The 19,370-nt window shown below is 38.5% G+C and overlaps 1 protein-coding gene across 1 annotated transcript; it reads right to left on the bottom strand.

Moving 5' to 3' along the window:
- Positions 1-464: 464 nt before the first annotated feature.
- On the bottom strand, positions 465-17,618 carry LOC106051018 (uncharacterized). Its single transcript, XM_013206132.2, has 11 exons — positions 17,468-17,618; positions 13,915-14,109; positions 12,446-12,496; positions 11,095-11,182; positions 8,838-9,087; positions 6,796-6,976; positions 4,986-5,178; positions 3,664-3,695; positions 3,045-3,105; positions 1,917-2,045; positions 465-1,197 (listed from the first exon to the last, which is right to left on the bottom strand). Exons 2-11 carry the CDS (start codon positions 14,068-14,070, stop codon positions 1,121-1,123), a joined length of 1,218 nt encoding a protein of 405 aa, XP_013061586.2. The 5' UTR covers positions 14,071-14,109; positions 17,468-17,618; the 3' UTR covers positions 465-1,120.
- Positions 17,619-19,370: the final 1,752 nt, after the last annotated feature.

Raw genomic sequence — 19,370 nt, 5'->3', positions numbered from 1 at the left:
AGACTGAATAAGAGATCGACCCTTTCCAAACCAAAAAGATCAATTAGATAATCATTAGACGGCATCAGTTAGGCCAGGTTGAAATCACACCTTCACTGTCACCTATCCCTTGGTCTGCTGACCGTTGGGGCACCACATAAGATCGGTCAACCTTCTTATTCCATTCTTCTCTGTCATTTGCCTTTGAATGAATTTCATTTTGATATTCTTTCAGAAATATTGAAACCTTCCTTTTTACCTCCCTGGGTGGACCACTTCGGGGGCTGATTTTGAGTTTGTGTTTCCACACAAACTGTCTTTGTAATCTTGTTTAAAAATACAAATACGTTTACAAGGGGAAAAAATTCAAAATTGATAAAGGCAAAAGTGAAAGTTTGGACAAAATGAAAAGCAAGATGCGCACGCGCGAGCACACACATGCACACACACACATACACAAATGAAAAAGGTTAAACAAGTCAGAAGACAATTGATCATCTTTATTACAACCAACCAGTCCTCTATAGTTTGCAGACGTGAGGGTACACAGACGTTATGTTGGGATTTAGGCCTATATACATTGTGTCTGATGTCTTAAAGGTATAATGATAACTTATAGGAAACAGGGTAAAGAACTGGGCCATGATGAGGTAAATAGCTGATTCACACGTTTCTAATTTTATAAGGCCCATACAAATTATTTTCTGAACATAAAAAGCTCATAATTGCCATCGCTTATTTCTATTTAAAGTCACAATATCTCATTTGATTTAGTAGTTGTGGAAGAAATGTCTTGGCAGCAATAAAATCAAAGTTATCCTCCATGGGAAGTGTCACGGCGAAGTGGTCAGCGTCCCAAAAGGTTAGCCCAGCAAAGGTAACATTATTCTTTATAGATCCTGATCTATCTTCTCGGCTCCAATGTCACATACAAGTTCAGCCGTGAACATTCGTAATAGAGAGGCATCAACACTGACCTGCAACGTCACAGTTTGTGGGCAGTTTAGACCAATAGCTATGTCGCAGGTTTGTACGGTGCGGCAACGGGCTATTGGTCAAAACTGCCCACAGGCTGTGACGTTGCAGGTCAGTGTTCAGGTCTTCTATAACGATGGGTCTCGGTTCAACACAGCCCCGGTCGCTAGCACCTTGGATTTCGTTCGATGACGTAGCACAAGTTGTTTTCTGTTTGAGGGTAGCACCATCTAAAACCATTGCCTGAAAACAAAGGGAGAGCACTTATTTATTTATTTAAACTAGGCAGGTAATAGAAATTTAACTTGCTAATTTGCGTGACGTCTCAAATTGAGAATGTACTTTTAAAACTAGTGAGTATATGCTGCCTAAATGTTAGCTAACGCAGCATATGCTACTCCAAAATATAACTTTATTATAAATCAATCAATTATATATGAAACTGTCATCGGATGTATATGATATTAGACTGATATTGCATTGACCCATCACAAGATGCTGATGTTATTAAATCTAGTTCTGTGTTGACCCCTCACCAGATGCTTATGTTATTAAATCTAGTTCTGTGTTGACCCCACACCAGATGCTTATGTCCCACAAATCGCGTAAATAAACCGCATCTGTATTGATACATCTAGAAACGCCAGAAACTGCTAAGAACTAGAGCTGTATTGATACATCCAGGAACTGTGTAAAAGATAAAGATCTGTATTTATACATCACCAAATATTTGGGCTATTGAACTAGTTCTATGTTGATTTTTATTTGGAAGACTCTTCAACTTTAGCCATAATCATCAGAGCTTTAAAAACAGTTTAAGAATGTCCCTTTGTGGTTTCAAAGGCAGTATGACCCATCACTGACTTTTACCGCCTGTGCAAAATAAGCGCCAAAGCTACCATTTATTCCCTCATTTCAATCATAAGTCTACAGTCTCACCCCTCCGGTATCAACCACAGTACCTTGGGTATTGATGTTTGACTTGGGTCCCCGTAGGCACCTGCGCGGAGTCACACGAGCCAAGAGGTAGGAGCCATAGGAGCCGTACATTGTTCGGAGTCTTACATCTCGTTTCTCAGGGGGCTCCATGTCTAGAAACAGAGACGAGACAAAGTGAGTCTCATTGAAACATCAGTAGCGCTAGAAACGAATATCTATTGGACAAATGTGACGAACTTGCCGAAGGATTGTATTAATAAGTTGATGAATTCATATGAAATGACGATCACACTTGCCGGGGATTATATTATCAAACTTGACAATTCAATGAAATGAAGAAAGAAACATCTCTCTGTATTTTCTTCAAACTTCTTTAATAACTTCTTCAACTTTCACATCAAATTAACTTCTTAATTCAATAACAACTTGACACTTCTTAAATAAAACTTAAAGATACATAAAACTTCACTTAGTATAACTTCAACTTCAACTACTAAAACTTTACTTAATGGACCCGCTAATATCACAAAACTTATTACTAATCAAGAACTGAGCGAGGACCATCGCTCTACAAGAACTACTACTATGCGAGGGCCGAGCGAGGACCCCGTCTAACTGACTTTCCCCTTATTTATACTTTCTTTGATCGTACGTTCCAGAATCATGGAACCTTCTCAGATAATTATTTTAGTAACTTTGACCTTCTAGAAGCTGACGTGTGCTATTTTTTCCCTTAACCTCTTTCTTTGATTGGATATCTAAAATTAACTTGTTTACGCTGGACACTTGCACTGGTTTGAACTCGAGCTTCTAGAAACTGGTCGAAATAGGTCACAGACTCAACTCGTGACAACAAACTAGACAACAATACAAGCTGGTTAAAGCAACTTTGATAATTAAAAACTTTTCAGTACTACTGTATCAATGGAGTGCTTTGCTTACATATATAGTATTAAAGTAAAGGTGCCCCTATTAAGTTAAGAAGATAAGATATTCTGCCATAATTAACATAGTCGAAACGAGCTCATGTAGATCTCTATTTAACTTCACAGTGAGTCGTTTAAAAAAACAACAATCCAGCAGTTATATTCCGTTATATGGATTAGAACTTAAATAGATAAAAAAAAAAATACTAAGGAGCACATACTTACTGGCCAGTATCGCTCTGGTGGCTCTATCTGTAAACCTAAACGTCTTGTTACTGGAGCACACCTGATGAACAGACATTCCATCAATGTATGAACCTTTGATCAATGACAATATCTTACTTATAAAGATATACATTAAGCCTTTAAACTACTCTCTCTCTCTCTCTCTCTCTCTGTTATTATTATTATGTTAGAAACGAACGAGTATTCATTCTCTGGCACTGCCAGGGTCGAATTTCGTTAAAAAGAAACAAAATTCATCGTAGTTCCTTTATCAGCGTCTCCTGGGGAATTTTCTAGTGATGTGGCAGGCCTGCAGCAGTACCGCCTTCTGACAGGCCACGAGAATCTTCTTAGGGATGTTAATAGCCTTGAAGGTATCTGTGAGGTCAGTTGTCATTATCCTCTCGGTTGATATAACAAAAGGGTATATTGTTATTTTAGTTAACTTTTATAATCGCTTAATCTCCGAGCCTAGGTTCCCATATTTTCTTTGTTTTTCCATTTTAGTTTTTCTTAAATTATGAGACAGTGGTACGGCGATGTCAATAATGGTAGCGTTTTTTTTAATCCTTATTATTATTATTAAGTTTACTATTATTATCCAACACAAAGAACTCACCGCTCGTTTGTTGCCGGTTAGATTCATTCCATCTAAAGGACAAAAGGAAACAAATTGCCGTGAATGCTTAACAGATAAGAACTAAAGGATTACAGACTTACAGTGGTTCCTTATAACCAGGTTGTTTTTTTTTGTAAAAATAGGTGCCGGTACTCAGTGAATACGTGTCGGTACTCCGTGAAAAGGTGCCGGTACTCAGTGAATACGTGTCGGTACTCCGTGAAAAGGTGCCGGTACTCAGTGAATACGTGTCGGTACTCCGTGAAAAGGTGCCGGTACTCAGTGAATAGGTGCCGGTACTCCGTGAAAAGGTGCCGGTACTCAGTGAATAGGTGCCGGTACTCCATGAAAAGGTGCCGGTACTAAGTGAATAGGTGCCGGTACTCCGTGAATAGGTGCCGGTACTCAGTGAATAGGTGCCGGTACTCCGTGAATAGGTGCCGGTACTCAGTGATTGATTGCCTAACTTTTAATTACGAATAAATTAATAATATACGCTAAAATACAAGAAAAGTAATATTTTTTCCCCACATTCAAAAAGGTGCCAGTACGCCGTACCGGTGCGTACCGCCACAAAAAAAGCCGTCCTTACAACATAGCCAAGCAGGGCCCGATTTAAGTATGTAGAGGCCCCGGACTGGATTTTTGTGGGAGGCCTCAACAATGGTTTGAAAGCTTTAATAAAGATCCACTTATGAATGAAAATACTTATATCTAAAGGCATGCTATATTTTAGAAGAATGAAATAGATATATTGTAAATTTAATTTCAATTTCCTTTAAAAAATATTTAATATGCATATTTTAGTTTTAAAAAGTGTATATTTTTTTAGTTTGTAGAGGGTAAGGCCCTTCGTAGACGCACTGGAGCTGTATTTACTTATTCCGAGCATGCTACAAGCGTACACTTCTAAATCATGATAATTTTGGCAGTCGTAAAAATTAGAAAACAAAAATGTAAAAAAAAAAAAAGTAAAGATCCCCTTTCAGACCTTGCGACCTATAGGTCAGGTGATGTAAAGGTTATCTATTTCTGTGGCCCACGGTAAACGAGGGCATCATGTGGCCAGCACAACGACCAACCGCCGTTACTTTCCCCAATGTCAGGTACACATTAAAGCTGGGTGAACTCAGAGGCGCCCAAATCCCGAGATTAAAATTCCCGGTCTTAACAAGGATTCAAACCTGGAACCTCGGTTTGGACGCCAAGCACTTTACCGTCCCTTTTGCCTTTCCTTAAATCTGGCCCTGCGGAAAAGTAAAGGCAGATAATTACTACAATAATACTATAGATCTTTATTCAAAGAGATCGTCAAATCTTACCGTCAATGGCATCCACACAGGCAGGGTTGGTACACGAGGACCCACGCATGTAGTCAACAGCCTGTTGCTGCTGCTGTAAGGCCGCCTGCTGATTCGTGGCGTACGGCTGTTGATGCAGCTGCTGTGGATGGCCTTCCCCTTGACTGTAGCCCATCATGGGCATTCCTGCTTGCTGATGGGCAGGACCGTAAAGCTAAACGTAATAACGTCAAATTAACAGTGCACAATTAACTTGTACCATTTAACACCGAATAACAGATGCTCACAAGGGGAACTAATTAATAGTATACTACGTTTCAACGTGGTGACCTATCAACAGCGTACGATCAATGTAAATCTCAGCGAATTCAAATGGCCACACTACTTTAAATGATACGCTCCAACGAGGACTTAGACCTTCTACTTGGAGTCAACGTTATGCAGTGGCCAAGCTCATAGTAGGCTTGAACACTGACCTGCTACGTCGCAACCTGCAGGCAGTGGAGACCAATAGCTGTGATGAGGCTTCATTATTGCACTGCAGACAGAAGTTGCCAGATAAAAGAACATCACGGGTCCAGATGTGGCCTTCGGGCCGTAGTTTGTGCATCGCTGCTATAGTTGATAATTGTAAACTCTAACAAAAGAAAACTATGCAACACTTTTGCTGACTATTGTTCAGTTTTAGGCGAAAGACCGACTTTAAGACATATAAGACAGACTATAAGACATGACTTCAAGACAAGACTTTTAGACATACAAGACAGACTATAAGACATGACTTTAAGACAAGATGTTTAGACATATAAGACAGACTTAAAGACATAAGACAAACAATAAGACAAGACTTTAAGACATATAAGACAAACAATAAGACAAGACTTTAAGACATACAAGACAGACTATAAACAGACTTAAAGACATTTTAGACAGACTATAAGACAGACTTAAATACATATAAGACAGACTATAAGACAGCCCTAAAGACATATAGGACATAGTGACAGACTTAAAGACATATAAGTTATAGTGACAGACTTAAAGACATATAAGTTATAGTGACAGACTTAAAGACATATAAGACATAGTGACAGACTTAAAGACATATAAGACATAGTGACAGACTTAAAGACATATAAGACATAGTGACAGACTTAAAGACATATAAGACATAGTGACAGACTTAAAGACATATAAGTCACAGTGACAGGCTTAAAGACATATAAGACAGTGACAGGCTTAAAGACATATAAGACATAGTGACAGACTTAAAGACATAGAAGACATAGTGACAGACTTAAAGACATAGTGACAGACTTAAAGACATATAAGATATAGTGACAGACTTAAAGACATATAAGACATAGTGACAGGCTTAAAGACATATAAGACATAGTGACATACTTAAAGACATATAAGACATAGTGACAGGCTTAAAGACATATAAGACATAGTGACAGACTTAAAGACATATAAGACATAGCGACAGACTTAAAGACATATAAGACATAGTGACAGGCTTAAAGACATATAAGACATAGTGACAGGCTTAAAGACATATAAGACATAGTGACAGGCTTAAAGACATATAAGACATAGTGACAGGCTTAAAAGACATATAAGACATAGTGACAGACTTAAAAGACATATAAGACATAGTGACAGACTTAAAGACAAATAAGACACAGTGACAGACTTAAAGACATATAAGACATAGTGACAGACTTAAAGACATATAAGACAGAGTGACAGACTATAAGACAGACTATAAGACATATAAGACAGACAGATCACAAGACAGACTACAACAGAAAGTAAAAGTGTAGGCTACCTGGTTCACAGGTGGAAACGTGGGTGGGAAGCCACAGCAGCCACTCGACTGAAGGTTAGACGGAGGCATCATAAACTGCTGCAGGGGCGGAGGCTCAAAGTGCTGTTGCTGGTTGGCAATTTGCTGCTTGTCCGAACAGATGTCTACTCGCCCATGAGAATTCTGCCCGGCAAGATTACACCTTAACAGGATGGAAATTATTAGGTTACGATTATGAATTCAGCGCGTAAAAGTTAGGATTTGATTGTTACTCTTTATTTTGTGTGTCTAGGTTTTATAGCGTAGTGACAATATATAAGTAAAAAAAAAGAAAAGACTATACTGTGAGGAATGAAATAAAAGAAGTTGATAGATTAGTGTCTTGAGAGGCAGTCGAGTTTTGTTTATTGAGAAGTTAGGGTTATTTTGTATAGTGATAGTGACAACATTGTTCCGCAAGGTTGTCATTGCCGGAAATGGTAATGGATGTAAGCACTCCACTACCTATAAAATGCTTCCTAATGGCAGGAGTCTCAAATAGCCTCTGGAAACCAGTCCAACTCCTGGCCTTCACGTGTGGCTCAGATGTTGAGTCCGTCGGAACTCTTCTCACTAACAGGAGAAGGGGCGCCTTAACCAGTAAGCTTCGGGCAGGAGAGGCTCGTTAGCCATGGCTGGCTACCCACCTAAGAGAAGGAAAACTCTGAATTCAAACCTCTGTTGCCTTGCAGCTATACCCACTTAATGTGAAAGGCTTCGGGAGTCAACCCTGAGGAAAAATCAGGAGCTGGCGACCCTAAGGCAGTTAGCAGCACACAATACTACACCCTGGCAGAACCTACGACTCCGCTGACCCCAAACTGTATCGGCACTGCTGTTCCTTTGGATACATAAGCTGCGTGAAGAGGGGGGGGGACTAATGTGTGGGCGACATCATTACGCCCACATCTAATGCCCAGGCATTTATCTCATTTCCATGAGATGATCCATAGTCGATTCGAGACTGAAGGAGGCGATAGACATAGATAGTGACAACAATAGACAAATTCCCTTTCAATACTGAGTTAAATGTACTGCATTATCTAAACTCTTGATTACATCAGTTATTGTATTCCCTTTTGAAAAAAATGAAATTCAAATTTTTCTCTTTTTTTTTTTTTTCATTTCCAAGAAATCAAAGTCTGCTTTTATTAGCTAAAAGACTACTAATCATTTTGATTTCGTACTAAGATCAATTTATCTATTTTCAGAAATGTTAAGGTAAAAAAAAATAACTCTATATATTTTTGTATTTTTTTAATTTATTAATTATACAAGTAACCTGACCTACTATAGGCAGTGAAGTATTTTATTTCTTTTTTTTTGTTTTCTTTTGGGTGATGTCACAGTGAGCTGAGTCCGATGATCTGTTACGATGTGTGATGCTCAATAAGACGTGAAGGTGTTCATTGAATAATGTTGTTTTCACTTTGTTCATCCATTTTTTTAGGTGGTGGGGGGAGGAAGGGGAAATGGTCAGTCTTGTTTTTGACATCACGTCTGGACAGTTCGCAATTTCTACTAGATTAAATGACACTCTCGATAGGTGCCTCAGTTTATACTTTGTACACTCCGAAATATGTTTATTGTTAAGATACCAACAATTCCTCTTGAGATTATTTACACCGCTGTTGCGTCTTTAAAAAATGCTTACCTGTTGTAGGTGCCCCAGGCAAAACGTTTACCTGTTGTATGTGCCCCAGACAAAACTTTTACTTGTTGTAGGTGCCCCAGACAAAACGTTTACCTGCTGTAGGTGCCCCAGACAAAATGTTTACCTGTTGTAGGTGCCCCAGACAAAACGTTTACCTGGTGTAGGTGCCCCAGGCAAAACGTTTACCTGCTGTAGGTGCCCCAGGCAAAACGTTTACCTGCTGTATGTGCCCCAATCAAAACGTTTACCTTTTGTAGGTGCCCCAGGCAAAACGTTTACCTGCTGTAGGTTCCTCAGACAAAACGTTTACCTTCTGTAGGTGCCCCAGGCAAAACGTTTACCTGTTGAAGGTGTCAGTTATAACGCTTACCTGTTGTAGGTGTCACAGACGACCCTGGGGTCAGGGTAAATATTAGCAGTCAAGTTCTGGAATCCCGGGTTGCAAGGGATCACGGGAACGCAGCACGCCGTGGTCACGTCTGGTTGACCCATGGTCTGAGGGGTCATCGGGAACGTGACATCTCTCTCCCCACCTGGCTTAGTAGGTACGACGGGGATGTACATAGTTTGTCTCAGGGCCCTTACATCTGTGGTTGGGGCGTCGTACTGTTTGTTGGGTACTGATAAGGAAATAGAAAGAGGGCATGAGAAATAAGCCAATTAAGTACTTGTTAAGGAGTGTGCGTGTGTGTTTCCTAGGTGATATGGAAAGGGAGTATCCATTGTTAGTATTAATTTCATGTAAGTCTTGTAGAATGATGCAAGATAAACGCCCCTGTCGTAAGCTGTGTTAAGTACGTGATACGACTCAAGGATGCCAGAGTAAGATTTGTTTAAATATCACTTAATTTCACTTCATCTCAAGAGGAATAAAAGTTATATTTAGTTTGTTCTCAAAGATTTTATTCAAGTTATTTCAAGCTTTATAAGTTGATATGCCTACAGCGGTTTGTCTACCAGCAGTCTGGTGCTATAAGCCTGCGACCGTCAATAACAGTTTTCAGCATGCATTGTCAACTGAGCAGAGGAAAACGCCAGTTCTCAGAAGGATAGTAGCAATGGAATTGAGATGTTACAGAAGGATCCTAAGTATCACATTTAAAGACCGGATCACAAACGAATAGATTAAGAGACAGGGTTACTAGAGCGATTGGACCTCACGATGCTAACTTTGGCCATATTACAAGGTCTTTGGTACCCGCAAAGACCTTCCTTCAGGGAACAATACCAGGAAAAAGAAGAAGAGGCAGACAGAGAAAGCGATGGTAAGACAACAAGGCAAAAGAAAGAGAGGAGTGGAGAAAGACGGTTGACAAATCCTGTATGGTGCCCCAACGGTCCAACAGACTATGGGATAAGTGAAGGTGAATCTAAAATAGTGTTCAATGTAAGAAAAATAGCAGGCCTGAACACTTGACCTGAGACGTCACAGGTCAGAGTTGAGGCCTGTTATAACGACTGTTCTCAAGGGAAAATGTCTCTTGGACAAAACGTCCATGGACACGTAGCCCCCCCCCCCCCACCCCCAAAAAAAAAAAGTAACGGTCGAATTAAAAAGAAACGTGTCAGTATCACTTCACATCACGTGACCACACTTTGTTAACGACCTTCACCCTGACATGGCTGCAGACTGGAACATAAGGATAACGTTGGACAAGCCAAGTAAGAAAAGAAAGGATAATTTTTGTTTCCACTTCCTTTGTAAACGAAGACGAAGAGTCCCCCACATCTTACAAGATTTAGATTTGAGTCTTAATGTTTTTGGAATACCTCAGAACTGTCCATGTACACTGGCCACTGGGTTAGCGCGAGAGCATTCGTCATAGAAGGCCTCATCACTGACCTGCGACGTCACAGCCTTTGGGCCGTGGAGACGAACAGCTCGCTGCCACGTCGTACAGGCCTATTGGCCAAAACTGCACACAGGTTGTGACGGTGCATGTCAATGTTCCATGACGATTGGTCTCGGCTAGCGTGATTGTCTTATAAAATGATTTTCAACGTCATAAAAATCACAACGAAATATATGTTATCTAATTTTAAAAAATAATAATTACAAACAGATATAAATTGTAATTATGTGAAATAGTAGCTACCCGAACCAAAACATATTTATCGCACATATATATTACTTTTTTGCAAGCTTTTTCGTTACTCAAGCAGAAATTTGGCGATTTCTTATAGACACGATTCTACGTCTATAGAATAATATTTCCTATGATAATTAATAGTAAGTTTGTTTCTTACCCTTGCCATTGTCGCAAGTAATTCTTCCATACATTAATAAGCATGGACTTCAAGTGTCTTTAATGGGGAAGACCATTAAGCAGCATCGCTAATAAGTGCACTTTAAAAAAATATATCATTTAAAGAATCTTAAATCATATAACCACTCCAAACTCGCATGCTGACCACACTGTATGACACACACGCCCACACATTTTCTTCTTCTTCTTCTTCATCGTTCTCATTGTTATGTTGGAGTGTTCATATGACTAGACCATTACATGAGATGAACTGCGCAGTGGTTTCCAAATCAGGGAGCTCTCCATATAGTTTTCTTTCTATTGGGGCCAATGTCTTATACGCCCACACATAATATTACAATAATATTTCCAATGGCTCACCTGTTTTCACCTGTTCCCCGTGACAGTTGTATCCAGCAGGCTGCGCATAAAGCTGGTATCGGAACAAATCATACTTGAAGCTCTCTGGCTGGAAAGTCAAGAAAAGTTGTAGGTCATTCACGAGCTCACTGGAGCAGGTATTTGGTTCAAGCTAATCTGGATCACGTTCTAATTCTATAGTGCCCTCGTCACTGTCATTCATTTTTATATCAACTCTGTCTGTCTGTCTGTCTGTCTGGCCAAACGTTTGTACACGTTATTGATCTCGGATCAAGCTGAAATTTTGCACAATTATTTCTTTTACCTGACCACACAAGAATCAATAATAAAACAAAATTAACCAATTAGTTAATTCACTATTGGTTATAAATTACTTTGGTTGGTATCTCAAACAAGGGAAAGAAATAGTACTTGGCTGAAGTGGTGGTATAATCTGAATTAATCCCTTTACAAGCCAAAGAAATAGTACTTGACTGAAGTTGAATTAGTTCCCTTCATAGATTGTCGTTTGAGGCTTATTACAAATTTAATTACATTACTGATCCAAACTAATTGATACACTTAATATAAGCTTTGTTGTTTTTTTAAGTATTTTTTATATTTTTTTGCAAAGCTTAGATCAACTCACTCTGTCTGTCTGTCTATCTGTCTGTCTGGTAAAAAGGTTTGAACACGGTATTTTTACCACACCCATTCTTAGATCAAAGTGAAACTTTGCACGATTATTCATAGGCAAAGTCAATACATGAATCACGAATTAACCAATTAGTCAATTAGTTACTCGTAATTAATTATTTTGTTTGATACCGACAAGGGAAATTAATCCATCAGTATTCAGAGATATGGCTAAATAATTTTGGGTTTCGTCCCCTTGGTTCATTGTACGCGTTATTTCTATGCACACGCATTCTCGGATGAAGCTGAAACTAACAAAACGTGAAGCAATAAATTAACCGATTCGTTCGATGATCATCACTAATATTTGTTTTATCTGTTATCAAAAAAGGGAAACTACTTCTACATTATTGAGAGGTTATAGTTATAGGTTCAGGACGTGACGTCAGAACTGTGATGTTGCAAAGAGCTAACCTGCCCACAGGTTGCGACTTTCAGTTGAACCCAGTGCAAAAGAGTTGATACGGTGATACGGTTCTTAACCGAGAAATGTGTGTGCATTCTGTGTTACGTGTTGCCAATTGTACATTATTTGCTGTGATTTATTGGACATTAAAGTGTTGCGTTATCTTGGAGCCCAGAGTTGTCAAGCTCTTTAAGTTGATAGTGTCTCGTGGAGCAGTTTGCAGAGAGCCTGAATAGCAGTATTCTAAATGAAAAAGCGAAAAGCTGTCACCTTGAGTTCTCCAACACTGACCGCATTGTTCGCCCACACATCTGGAGTTGTCTGTAGATGACAATTTACTTTATTTTACTAGGGGCCTCGATGTCACTAAACATATGTTCTAACCAGTGGCGTATCTAGGGATTTCGAGTCCCGGGGGGGGGGGGGGTTGACCTCTTTAGGGGCCCATGCATTTTGACATTCGACATGAAGACATTAGATAATGGCGTAATATTTAATGTAAAAAACAATTTCGGACACTCATGTGTGGGACCCCTCAAGTGGGGGCCTGGGGGGGATTTTCGAAATCGGACCTCCCTCCACCAAAGCTACGCCACTGGTTCTAGCATTAACAACGGTCAGAGATTGTTTATATAAAAAAAAAACAGATTAACTACAAAAACGTATTGCTCTCATTACGAAAATAATGTAAATACAGTACAGCGTGCTATTAATATTTAATATTATCATGATATGATTGAATCCTTTGTTTAGAAAAGGTATTTAAAAAGGGGTGATAGGCTACTGAGAGAGAGCATCACTTTAATGTTGGCCTTGTAGAATGATGCAAGATAAGATAAGTGGATAAGTACGCCAGACGACTCCGGGATACCAGAGTGTAATGACGTGTTTTCATAGTGAGTTAGATGTTTAAAATATACGTTTAATTTCATTTCATCTCAAGTTAAAAATTATATTTAGTTATATTTAGATTTGTTCACAAAAAAATATTTCAAGTTTTTTAAAATTAAAATATAATACGCCTACAGCGGTTAAGTCAAAGACCGCCATCAATTGAAATATATTCCTCTGTAAGAAGGTCAAAGGAACATACGAACCGCTTCCCCATCCCCCCCCCCCCTCCAATTGAAATTCAATGAACGTCTTGATAAAATATCAGACGTTTCTTCAAAAAAGAAGATAATTAAGTTGTGTTCCTACATATATAGGTCAATCTGGTTTTGTTTTGTTTTGTTTTTACATGTTTCGGATGTTCCTTCAGAGTTGAAGATAGTTTACTTCCTAGTCCAAACCTCCCGCAGGACGACGGGGGATGGGAGCGGGCAGGGTTTGAACCCTTGACCGTCGATCCGAACGACAGTCCAGCGCGCAAACCGCACGACCAGGCAGCCATCTATAGATATTTAGTCTATAGTTATAGATCTAGATCTAGTGTTATTCTAGTTCCCGATCAATCTAGATCTAGTATTATTCTTGTTCCAGATAAGTCTAGATCTAGTGTTATTCTAGTTCCAGATAAGTCTACCCTAAATGCCCTAATTGAATTGGAATTTAAAACTTAATACTTAAAATACATACATCAATGACAACGATGAGGATTAAATGACAGTGAATGTGAAATACAAGTCTACGGATGACATTAGGAATGCTTTTGAAGCGATAATAGGCATAATAATAATAACAAAACTTTTTAAAAATCATATGATTAAAACAAATTAAAAAAAAAAAAGAAAAATTACTTTATAGTACTGGCAACTGGTCAAACCGGAAGTGTCCGGCTGGCGGGTGCAAGTGACAGGGCCACAGGCATCGTCTTTCAGCTGGGTGAGGTCATTCTTGTTGGAGCAGGGAGCGAGGGTGGGCGCTTTAAGTTGGTAGGTACCGCTTCTCTCCATGGTTGTTTTTAGTTACTTGTTAGTGTACTATCTGGTAGACTATAAGACACATTCTTCAATCATCATTTTATGATGTGTTACTACTGTACAGCAAAAAAAAAATCTCTGGTCACTGGTCACCGCAAATTCGTCAGCCCATAATGTTTGTAGGCTATGTTTTATACGTTTTTGATGTTCCTTCAGAAATAAAGATTATTAGTCGACCCACGGCGTAGCACACGACGCTATTATGCAGGGCGGCCTTAGGCCACTGCAACCTATGCGACCGCAGTGGGAACCGCACTTTCATAGGACATGCGCTAATTCTAGGTGTAAATTATAATTGAAACCATATTATAACTTATAACAGATTTTCCGCGCCTCCTGATTTACCAGGAGCTCCTGGAAATCTGAAATTGCCAAATATACGAAAAAGTCCTGGAAATCTCTGGAAAGTATTAAAATCTTTTAAAACTCATACAAATCTCCTGAAATATATAGACAAAAAATTGTCATTTTGGGGTGTCATTCAATATGGAAAACGCCAATCCTACGCGCGATAAAAAAAAACGGCATTATGCAATATCCGTAATTGTGGAATCTGGTGAAGCCTCAAACTATTGAAGAATTACTTGAGGCCAACAATTCTCGTAGATAGATTGAAACATTTGGTAATTCTTGTTATAGAGTATTGAGCGTGATACCTGTAGCAACAGAATTTTTATCATATACTGTATGACTTCGCTACACGCAAGGCTCGTAAAGTAATTATGTACGTAGTAAGGAATGAATAAAATGCAAAGACGAATTTATTTTCTAATACAAACTCTTAATTTACACTTATTATCCGTATCCCCCTACCAAACTTGGCCCCGCGAAATCTGTTTCGCATAGGGCCCCACAATGGTTATAAGGAAACTCCGATGGTTTTGACAATTTTTGATATAATATGTGTTTTGATTTACAGATAATGAAAATATTATTATTTTGTTTTTAGACGTAATTTTCCTGCGCATTCAAAACAGTCAGACTTTCACCGGGTTTCTATGTGACGTCACACATGCCTATTAATTTAATCTATCGACTTACTGTATAACGGAAAACCATGCAGTAACGTTTACATTCTCGTAAAAGAAATAAATCTTCGTCTAAGCAGTTAGATCTAGATCTTGTAAGGAAACAAAAATGCGTGTTAAAGGAGATTTACATGCATGACTACCCACGGGAGTGTGCATCTTCTCGCCTGACCACTCAACACACAGCAAACACTATCGCTTGGTTGTCTTGTCATGACTGACTGACTACACGTAGTCTAGACTAGCCTTACACTAACCAGTCAGACCTGCGATCTATTTACTTCTTGGGACAGGGAGGGGCTTAGATGAAAATGTTACTTTTTTTCTCGAGTTGGTTGTCCAAATGCTTTTAAATATATCTATCTCTATATAACTGTACCATAGCGCTTGACTAGGCCGTCACTTAGACTTACAGCCTAACAGCTACTGTAAGAATGAAGCGATACGATTGGTCAAATCTAGTTTCCCTTTCAGTATTGTTGAGGAAAGTGACGTATGCCTAACCTAAAAACAAAATATCAAAGAAACCAGTTTTTTTTTTTTTTTTGAGATGTTAAGAATTTACTGTCTAATTTATTAAATATAAATGTTTCTAAGCATTTAAATAAAAAATGGTAAAATGTTTACTATTACAACTTTTTACGCAGAATTTAATTATGTCAATAACTCAAATGTGAAAAACCATCGGAGTTTCCCTTTAAGTCCGGCCCTGTTATTTAGTGAGGGGTGAATACTACTAGTTCTCCCCCCCCCCTCTTTTTTTTCCCACCTCTAAAGTTACGTGGGGGTAACTCTAGCCCGGCTTGCAGAACTAAAAGAGTGATCTTTCCATGACTTCATGGTGGTGTCCAGACATGGTTGGGCCATGAAGAGAGAGATACATATATAGATTGCGTCCTAGTCAAAACCTCTTGCGGCACGTAATAAAAGCAGGCAGGGTCCGAACTCCGTACCATCATGACCACAGTCCGAATCACATACTACACAACCAGAGGGACTAAGGGCATGTCTCTCCTCCTTGATTTTAACCTAAATGAACTACTATTTACAAAAGTAAAGGGGAACTTTGTATCAACTCATATCTTTCAATTCAATCTGTCTGTTTGGTAAAAACTTTGAGCACGTTGTTTCTGAAACAAAATTATTTTTTTGTACCTAACAAAACATGAATCAATTAAAAAAAACACACCAATAAATCAATTAATTACTGGTAATTAATTATGTTTTTATTAACAAGGGAAATCAATCCTTCAGTATTCAGAGATATGGCTAATTATGTAGATTTTTTCCCCTTATATTATTGTACACGCTATTTCTCCCACACCCATTTTCGAAGCAAGATACTAAACAATTATTTATAGTATCGAACAAGGCATGAATCAACTTCAAAAAAATGAACCAATTAGTCAATTAATTATTGGTCATTAATTTTGTTTGACATCGAAAGGGGAGAAATAACTTCTACACGATTGAGAGATAAAGCTCTAAATTTGGAGTTATTCCTCTTTGATAATTTAAAAAAAAGTATCATATGTTCTTGTTTATATATATTTGCTTTGTCTTACTCCAAATCTGCACTGCCACAGAAAAGTAGAGACATCACAAAACATAAGCTCGCATGCGGCAGCCATCCAGTCCAGTATGTGCCCGCGGCATCAGCCTAGTGCTCAACGCATGAATAAATCTCAGATTTAGACCTATATATATATATTGATCATCTAGATCTGTATCTAAATTGCGTAGATATAAATCTGGAACTCCATGTAGATTATATATAAAGTAAACACAGCTAAAGTAGTGTATTTGAGATTTAATGAGATCAAGGCTAGATGGCTGCCTGGTCGTGTGGTAGTCTATGCGCTCTGGGCTGTCGTAATTATCTTTAATCCCGAAGAAACACCCAAAACAAGTAAAACAAATAAACAAATTTAGAGACTAGAGTACTAGATTTAGACTTCAACTTATTATGACTATTATCAGTATTATGAGTTAGAGTATGCCTGTTTTAAGTGTTTTAGACTAAAACACACATACATAGATCTAGTCTAATCTTAAGGATTTTCTTCGATTCCTAAGATTAAAGTTGAGTACTGTACTTCACGGAAGTTCACGCCACAGTGACCTACATATTTTGCCACACTTATGCAGACAAAACCGTTGTGCGTCGCCTGCGCCTGTCTTATTCAAGGGTGTTTCTTATATGAAGAAGTCATGATAAGAGCATCCACCACGATGTCCATAATTTTAATACATTTGTCATATCTAATAAATTGCAGATGTTCCTTCATTGAAGAAGATCATTATAGAATAACATCCTATGCCAGCCTATAAACTATTCCTACCTCTTTCGATTTCCCATAAAGATGACAGTGTGTTTTCTTCTTTATTGTATTTCTATTGGGTGGTCCACGGACATGGCTTCCATTGAACTTTTTCGTCTGCGAGAATCAAAACTGTCTACTACGCAAAACATGATGACGCAATTCTAAAACTCAAGAATTTGAGACATTTTTTAAAAATTAATTCACTAAGTGTGTACAATTCTGTTACAGATTTAACTGCGTCTTCTAAACACAGACAAAATAAGTGCATGATTTATACATCGCAAAGTTATCTTTTAGCACTGGCCATCCCTGTCTGAAGTGCTTCTATCATGCTATTCTCGTTTGAGATACCGAAGAAAGACTGCCTTTGGCATGAAACCAACATTGGAAAAGTGTGTTTTATTGGTTAATCTTTATCGAGAGTGTCTTTGTCTAGACCAGTGATGCCCAACCTAAATCGACCTGCGGGCCATTTTATTTTCCGACACTCGTGTCGCGGGCCACATTGTCAAAAAGGCACAAAAAAACGAAATGAAATTGACCTGAAACAATTAATGAGACTTTTAAGTTTATCTTTTTACGCGTTGGAAAATGGCTTTATTTCTCTACTTAAAATATTTTGTAACTTTGTAACTAGCTTTACCGGGGAATCATTTTCTTGTCTCTTTTGGTAAATATTCTCATAAATCCTTCAATCTCTAGACGTAGTTTAACAATCTTTTATTCGCAGCTCAAACCAAGAAAACCGGAATATTTGTTTCATAATGCCGTTATATATGCTGATGTTGTTTGTTTTTTTTAAGCCACACTTTCATTATAAAAAATATGTTCCACAAAAAAGAAAAGATCAATTCACTTTTCCTGGTAGATTCTACATTCTACAATCCCATTTCATAAAAGCACAAATGTTCAGGGTCAATGTCATAGTACCAATACATCAGAGAAACAGTGAGGGCCCTAACTTAGATAAACATACATTTTCCAGCCTTTTTTTAATGGATGGGAGATTTTCTACACTTTGTGCCGAGACCATTGATGCCTAAAATACGGTCCGCGGACCAGATCCGACCCGCGACGTGCTTCCATCGGCACACCGAAATGTCGGCACTAAAAATACCCCCCCCCCCCCCCCCCAAAAAAAAAAATTTTCAAAATGTATCTTTAGCTACGTTAGGGCCTTCACTTTTTTTAAATGGATTACTACCAAGGCATTTAACATTTGTGCGTTCATGAAATAGGACTATAGAATGATTAGAAACTACTATGAAAAGTGAACGGATCTTTACTTTTTTGTAGAACATGATACCATTGCTAGCCAACATGTTTGTTTTTATAAAGAAAGTCTGGCTGTTTTTAAATAACAAGAACAACAAAATATAAACAGAACTTACGCCATTTTTTGAAGTGTAAAGAGAAAATTCAAATATCCCAATAATTCAATGTAAGTACTAGATCCTCGGGTTTAAAATAAAATAGTTTAAGATCAATTTCATCAAGTTTTTGTATCTTTTCCATCATGTGGCCCGCGACACTAGTGTTTGACATTAAAATGGCCCGAGGTTCTGGTAGTGAAACTCTGCGTTCTTAATTCGTCGATAATGTTTTGCATGGTTGGGTCGAATTTGTCAAGCATCTCAACCAAGCCTTAAAAACTGACCGCTGTTTGGCGCATAAAGTTTCTCTGTTCCTCCACGAAATGCGCTGTTTATTCATTGGCAAGGTTCTGAACTATCGCTAGAATTCTTGCTAAGACTGTGCGCCATTGCAGTTTTTCTTGTCTATTTTGTTCTAGCATAAAGTCATCCATTGCGCTACCATTGGACATTCTCAGAGTAGAGAGATAACCACACTGACACACATGACATAAAAATGGCTGGCTGGCTGGCCGTGCGGTATGCGCGCTTGACTTGTTCGGGCGTCT

Source organism: Biomphalaria glabrata, chromosome 14 (genome assembly GCF_947242115.1).
Source record: "Biomphalaria glabrata chromosome 14, xgBioGlab47.1, whole genome shotgun sequence".
NCBI lineage: Eukaryota > Metazoa > Mollusca > Gastropoda > Planorbidae > Biomphalaria > Biomphalaria glabrata.
The sequence above is the reverse complement of the archived record's forward strand: the minus strand, read 5'-3'. Positions and strand labels throughout refer to the sequence as shown.